The sequence below is a fragment of the Girardinichthys multiradiatus genome, chromosome 11 (assembly GCF_021462225.1).
Source record: "Girardinichthys multiradiatus isolate DD_20200921_A chromosome 11, DD_fGirMul_XY1, whole genome shotgun sequence".
Lineage (NCBI taxonomy): Eukaryota > Metazoa > Chordata > Actinopteri > Cyprinodontiformes > Goodeidae > Girardinichthys > Girardinichthys multiradiatus.
In genome coordinates, this window is record NC_061804.1 from 17,310,750 (window position 1) to 17,318,432 (window position 7,683).

Genomic DNA, 7,683 nt, shown 5'->3' on the forward strand with positions numbered 1-7,683 from the left:
TCACGCAGCAGTCCAGGCTTTCGAAACCCGTTAGTGATTTTCCATGTTGATGAGGATGTATATAAAGGTCTGATTTACAATACCGGTAATTGAATTGTGAAAGTGCTCTTGATTTATCACACAAGTTCATTGGACCTCTTTGAACTACTCATCAATGTGATTGGCCTACTGTTACCAGGCAAAATGGTTTTGGCGGCATGAAAAAAAACATGCATTAGTTGCACCGTTGTATATGCCGCAGTGTTCAAAGTGTGTGAAAAAAGTAACGGCTTATAATATGGAATTTACGGTATTTGGTTCATGAGCAAGAACTGAAATCAGAGTCTAGTAATATTTTTGGAAAAAAATAAATACATTTTCTTCTATACCGCTTATTCCATTGTGGGTCACGGGGGAGCTGGTGCCTATCTCCAGCAGTCTACGGACGAGAGGCAGGGTACACCCTGGACAGGTCGCCAGTCCATTGTAGCATGGATTGGCGACATTATTCATGACATTAATAATTTTTTTTATTTTCACACATCACAAAAAGTGTTTTAAATAATATATAATATTAGCAGAATAATTTAGTCCAGATTTAAATGGGTCATATATTGCAGTATTTATGCTTGTCTTAATTTAAGGTGGTCCTGGTGCCAAAAAGCAATGAAAAGGCTTAATTTATGCATTTTACAACTAGAACAATTTATAAAATCTGAAACTGTGGTTTTATGAATCTCTGCTCAATGTTTGATTTTCCATTTCTAGTTTGATTATTCTAATTATTTTAGATTTTGAACTAGAGATGAAGAACACAGTTCAGACTATGAGCCCACTTCAAACTTCAAATATAAGGAGAACTAGTTAATAACTTGAGCTACAATAGTTTTGGGAGAATCTTCAGGCAATTACTATTTTGAAAGTGTGCCTTCAACTCCCCACTCCCCAGCCCCCCATCTATGCCCTCCTAAATCATTTTGCTGTCCCTGAGTTCCACTCTCTTTGGATCTTTCTGAGTCTTTTTCCTGTCATGACACAACTCATTCGGAGTTAATGTTGCCCGGTTCTTTTCTTAGGTCACATAGCTGTCAAGCATCACCTCCTACCATGTTGCATCCAGTAGATGGCCTCATTGGGCCTCCTGTGCCTGCTGGCAACAAGTTCAGCCCAGGACATATGGGCAATCCATTTTTAGCACGACGTATGGTTCTGCACCTTTGTGGCAGTTGTATTAGATAAAAGAAAATAATTGAGAAAGTTCTTACAATTTTGTTCATACAATATTAGAAATATAGTAAACCACATGCGACTTCAGCATTAGAGGTAAAGTCAACTCGAGAAAAAAAGCCTTCTCACTTATGTGAACATAATAATAAACCTTTACCGAGCTGGGCATGTTATACAGAAATTCTCCTGAGTGCAGACGTTAAGGGGTTTAGATTCGGGTTGCGTGGCTATACCCTTACCACCTCCTTGGACGGAGCAGTTGTGGCAGGAACCGTGGAACAAAGCAGCAGGCAGCAGAAGCTGAGCGGAGAGAGAGGAGCGCGCATGAATAACGCTCTAAAGAGATCAGAGTCATTCCCGTCACTCTCCGCCGGCCGCAGTCATGTCGCGATGCTGCAGCCTCACTGAATGTCGTACAAAAAAGGATGGACCCCGGCGAAACAGAAAGGAAAGCGGGTAAGGACCGATAAAACACCTGAGGACCGCGGCGTCTTGGAGACCTTCCCACGGAGGAGAGCGCAGAGAGGGTGAGCGCTTCCAGTTGGCATCAAGATAGAAACTGGATAATTGTCGATTTCCATTTTGAGCTGAATGACTTTAAAGTTTCTTTTATTACTTTGCTAAATGTTTGGAGCCAGATATATTTTTTAAGCCAACCCTGGACGCCCTTGCGTTTTACGAGCTGTCCAATGCTGTCCAATGCCACGCAGCAAGGCGCACGCTGTCATAAAAATAATAATAAATAAAAATCAGCATGAACACCTAAAGCTGCCCCTGAATTTCAAGGACGTTCAACAAGAGATCGGCCTGCCAGGGAAGATTTAGGTAGGTGGTCGGAACAAGTGGAATTTTTTTTTTTTTTTTTTTGAAAGGGGGTCAGTGCTGCTGTGCTGCGTGAACAGGAATGGCCATGCGCATTAACCCACAAGTAAGGAAAAACGCATGAGGATCAGGCATATGTTATAACACTTCTTTTTTTCATTATTAAAATTACCTGTTAAAATTTTGAATGGTTAAAGTGTTTACCATCTCGAAACTTTTTTATATGAAAGAAAAAAAATATTATGTAAAACATAGAAATAAAAAAGAAGGCACCTATTATTAAGGGAGGATCCACATCAATATGGTGTCCAATATAATCACAGGGACACGCCTCGAAAATCATTAAACAAATCAGATAAATGAGGTGCGAAAACCATCAATAGAGGTCATTGATGTGGTGGTATATAAGGCTAATGACTGGCAAAACCTCTGTTGACTCGAAAGCTCAGCTGCAGTATGCTGTTGAACTTTTGCTGCATGCAATAACAGGGTGCAAAAAGAAGAACTTTATTTAAAGGATATACTTTATATTTTTGTTGCAGATAATTACATGAAAACTGCTGCTGACTTGGGAGTGCGGATGCAAACAACAGCTGGAAAATTCTTCCCCCTCTACAAACTAGAATGTCGACCATCTGCGCCGCTGATGCTTATGCTGCTGTTTCTTCTGCTGCGGGAATCTGTGAACCGGGGATTTTTGGAAAGGAGATTTCTAAAGGGAAAAGTTTAAAAAATGTATAGCTGCACTTGCACAAAAATGTTTTTTGTGACGAGCAGCCAGTGGATGACCCAATCCAAGAGAGAGCTGGTGCCTAGACAGTTGGCATATCCCGCATCTGTGTAAAAAAAAAAAAAAACTCCAGCAGAAGCACAGCTGCTGCAGGCTGGGGATGTGATGGGGTGATTGCTGACATCCCCATTCGCCTACCCTCCCTCTCTTACTGTATAAGCGCCGTGATTAAAAACAATGGATCAGAATTTCTCAACGGTACGAGATGGCAAGCAGCTCACTCCAGAGAGAGACTCATCCAAGCGAGTCCTGACGGGATGCTTTCTCTCCCTGCTCATCTTCACCACGCTGCTTGGTAACACCCTGGTGTGCGCCGCTGTCACCAAGTTCAGACACCTGAGGTCAAAGGTCACCAACTTCTTTGTGATCTCGCTAGCCATCTCGGACCTTCTGGTGGCTATTTTGGTGATGCCGTGGAAGGCGGCCACAGAGATTATGGGGTTTTGGCCGTTTGGGGCATTCTGCAATGTCTGGGTAGCATTTGACATCATGTGTTCTACTGCCTCCATCTTGAACCTGTGTGTGATTAGTGTCGATCGTTACTGGGCTATCTCGAGCCCGTTTCGTTACGAACGCAAAATGACCCCTAAAGTGGCTTGCCTGATGATCAGCGTAGCATGGACCCTCTCTGTACTCATCTCCTTCATCCCTGTTCAGCTGGACTGGCACAAAGCTGAGACCACCAGCTATACAGAGCTAAATGGGACATACCCCAGCGACCTGCCCCCTGATAATTGTGACTCAAGCCTTAACAGGACCTATGCCATCTCCTCCTCCCTCATCAGCTTCTACATCCCCGTGGCGATTATGATCGTCACCTACACCCGGATTTACCGCATTGCCCAGAAACAGATACGGAGAATATCTGCCCTGGAACGCGCAGCGGAGAGTGCCAAAAACCGTCATAGCAGTATGGGAAACAGCTCAAACATTGAGAGCGAGAGCTCATTTAAAATGTCATTCAAAAGAGAAACCAAAGTATTAAAGACGCTCTCAGTCATCATGGGTGTGTTTGTGTGCTGTTGGTTGCCCTTTTTCATTCTTAACTGCATGGTTCCCTTTTGCGAACCAAACCTGCCAGATGGGTCCACGGACTTCTTCTGCATCAGCTCCACCACGTTCGATGTGTTTGTGTGGTTTGGCTGGGCGAACTCCTCCCTCAACCCCATCATCTATGCCTTCAACGCAGACTTCCGCAAGGCCTTCTCCATCCTCCTGGGATGCCACCGGCTCTGCCCGGGGAGCAACGCCATCGAGATCGTCAGCATTAACAACAACATGGGTGCCGCTACCTCGAACCCCAACTGTCAGTATCAGCCCAAGGGCCACATCCCAAAGGAAGGGAACAACTCTGCAAGCTATGTGATTCCCCACAGCATCCAGTGTCAGGAAGACGAATTACAGAGAAAAGATGGATGTGTTGGGGAGTTCGAGGTGGGAATGGTAAAGAACGCCCTGGAGAAGCCCTCCCCGGCCATCTCTGGGAATTTAGACAGCGACACCGAGGTCACACTGGAAAAGATCAACCCCATAACACAGAATGGGCAACATAAAGCTGTGTCATGTTGAGGAAACCTTTGCAATGATGGATCGAAACTCAATGAGACAAAAGTTCCAAGACGACAATAAAACAAACATTAGGGACAAGGATCTCCAAGAATATGCCTGACAGGAAAACAAGTGACAGGACTCCAGACTGTCAACAAAAATCCACATAGAAAAACCTACAGAATGTTAAAAAGTAAAGGCACTTTATCCTGGATATAACTATCTGCAAAATACGTTCAGCATTTGTGGATGACATCCTTATATTTGATGATAAATGTTGATCACATGTATATTAAAGCAGAAAAGCAGTGCATATGCATACATCTCTAAAATATCTCCTTGGATGTATACATCTGCATGCATGTACTGTACAGATCAGCATTGACAATTCTCTGAAAGGACTTAAACACATTATATTCAGCGGGGGAAAATGTAGTATTAGTGAAATATCATGTAGGTAGGTGCTTTGTAGGTGTCACATGAAAGAAAGAGCAATGTGGATAAACAGGTGCAGTAAAATTAGTTGCTTATACGTTTTTGTTTTTTGTTCAACTCTTCAGTATTTTGTTGCAAAATTGACATCTATATTACAGTGGTTATTTATTAAGCTTTTGACATTTCTGACATTTCTGTAAATGCCAAAGTAACAGTGTACTCTGAGTTAAGCCTAAATAGGCTCTGTTAGAGTCTGATCTTGGGATTAAGATTTTGATGATGATATGATGAAGATGATGTGTATGGACAGAGAAAGAGAGAGACAAGGAAATTGAGGAATTACTGGTGGGATTTTTGCCATCTCCTGTATCCCATTTCTGATCAAATTAACGCCAAGTGGGGCTGAACAAACTGTCTTACCTAAAACCATCCTGAGTTTCTTATCTCCTACCCTTCTCGTATTTGCTTTACCTCCTATCTGCTGCTTATTAAGCAGTCATTCGATCTCTTCTCATCTTCATTTTCCTGTTCTCGTTTACCTAGTCTGCAAATCCCATTCTCCTTGACAATGCCCCTCTATCGTGCTCTTTGTCAACAGGCTTCTTTTTTGCACTTTAGCTATTGTGTTTTTGTCTTGACTTTCTTCACCATCTCTTTTGGCAGCCCTCTATTTTAGGTACTTCGTCTGCCCGCTCGGAGTGGTGCTAATGATTCTTTACTTGGCAAATACATTTGCCAAGTAAAGTAATGTTTAAATTAAAATCTCCATTGCCAAGGATGCAGAGAGGCCAAGGATGCAAGTTCACCAAGCTGAAATACATGTGACACTTAGTGACCTTTTGCAAACTTGCAGATATCAGATTTGTAAATTGCTCATGCTGGGAGCCGTACTGTGCTGTAGTGGTGATGTGGAGCACGCAGTGTGATAGATTGCTCCATTTTGCAGATGTGGAGTCACAGACGGTGCACTGTGATGAGGGTTAGCCTTGAGCTGTCAGACAGGTTTTGTGTCTTTCCACAGCTGTACTTTAAAAACAAAACACTCCTAAATTAGGACTAATTAGGAATAAATTGGGGTATTTCACAGAAGGAGAACATTAACTTCTTCTTATAGAGTTCTCCAGCTAATGCTAGTTCAAATACAGCTGCCTGAGTAATGGTTCTCATTTTCACTGAATTTCCATGATTGTGATCAGATGTACTGCTTCCTGAACAGCTGGATCTTAACTAACTTGGTTAAGAAACGATAATATGCTGACAACATATACTATGACATGTTTACCATTGTTTTTTTTAATTTAACATTATATGTTTTTTTTTTCAAGTTTTGTTTTTGTGTCACTTCTTTAGCTTACAAATAGTTCAATGGCAACCACATTAGGACAAACTGAGACAGATTTGGAAAACTGTTCCACTGGTGTTGCCCAGAGTCAGCCGGTGTTAGGTGGGCCTCTATGTCCTGATTTTTAATAATTGTTGAATATCTAGCCCACATATATACCACAAACTTAACACTAAACAGAGAGTTTAAAAATCTTTTAAGAATCTCCACTTTGAAAAGAGTTTTTAAAAATCCGTTTTTTTTTTTTTTTTTTTTTTTTTACCAATATTGTAAAATATGTGGGTTAATGGGGACAGGGCCTTTGCTTGTTAGGAAAATCCCAAATTTGACAAATAAGCAAAATAATATGCATCCCCTTAGTTACAGTTTTGTTAGTCGTACATACAAAAACAGATTTGTAAAAGATTGGCAGAGGAAAATGCATATGCAAGTGCAGCTGACATAATCAAAGACAGTAGACGACCAACAACAATCAGAAGTTTAGTCCGCAGCTTTGATGCCGATCCATTAAAAAAGCCTTAATCGACATTCTGAGCCACAACATGGGATCAGATCAGACATCTCTAATCAAAACTTTACAAACAGAAAATAGCAGTTACAGCAAAACAGACCATAGGACCAAATTATTCTATTTCAGTTTTATTTGCATTTTGTTTCTTAGTAAAACAGAAACATAACCTCTTCCTTTGTAAGTTACAAAAGACAGCTTGTTATTTAATAGAAGAGATTTCAAACATAATAATACAGCAAAGGAATGCAGGCAGCAAAGGAATGCAGGCAGACTGGTGGAAATAGTTTTATTCAGCATAAAAATATAATTAAAGATATTCCTGTTTCATATACAGTACAGACCAAAAGTTTGGACACATTCTCATTCAAAGAGTTATCTTTGTTTTCATGACTATGAATATTGTAGTTCCACTCTGAAGGCATCAAAACTATGAATTAACACATGTGGAATTATATACTGAACAAAAAAGTGTGAAACAACTGAAAATATGTCTTATATTCTAGGTTCTTCAAAGTAGCAACCTTTTGCTTTGATTACTACTCCGCACACTCTTGGTATTCTGTTGATGAGCTTCAAGACGTAGTCACCTGAAATGGTTTTCACTTTACAGGTGTGCCCTGTCAGGTTTAATAAGTGGGATTTCAAGCCTTATAAATGGGGTTGGGACCATCAGTTGTGTTGTGCAGGAGGTGGATACAGTACACAGCTGATAGTCCTACTGAATAGACTGTTAGAATTTGTATTATGGAAAGAAAAAAGCAGCTAAGTAAAGAAAAACAAGTGGCCATCATTACTTTAAGAAATGAAGGTCAGTCAGTCTGAACAATTGGGAAAACTTTGAAAGTGTCCCCAAGTGCAGTCGCAAAAACCATCAAGCGCTACAAAGAAACTGGCTCACATGAGGACCGCCCTAGGAAAGGAAGACCAAGAGTCACCTCTGCTGCGGACGATAAGTTCATCCGAGTCACCAGCCTCAGAAATCGCAGGTTAACAGCAGCTCAGATTAGAGAACAGGTCAATGCCACACAG

At 41.2% G+C, this 7,683-nt stretch overlaps 1 protein-coding gene across 2 annotated transcripts; it reads left to right on the forward strand.

The window, feature by feature from the left end:
- The first annotated feature begins 1,458 nt into the window (after positions 1-1,458).
- drd1b (dopamine receptor D1b) lies at positions 1,459-7,071 on the forward strand. 2 transcript variants are annotated; one of them, XM_047378569.1, is made up of 2 exons: positions 1,459-2,031; positions 2,571-7,071. In XM_047378569.1, exon 2 carries the CDS (start codon positions 2,996-2,998, stop codon positions 4,385-4,387), a length of 1,392 nt encoding a protein of 463 aa, XP_047234525.1. In that variant the 5' UTR covers positions 1,459-2,031; positions 2,571-2,995; the 3' UTR covers positions 4,388-7,071. The 2 variants fall into 2 exon arrangements, with proteins under 2 accessions (XP_047234525.1, XP_047234524.1); XM_047378568.1 differs by having other exon boundaries at positions 1,459-1,733.
- Positions 7,072-7,683: the final 612 nt, after the last annotated feature.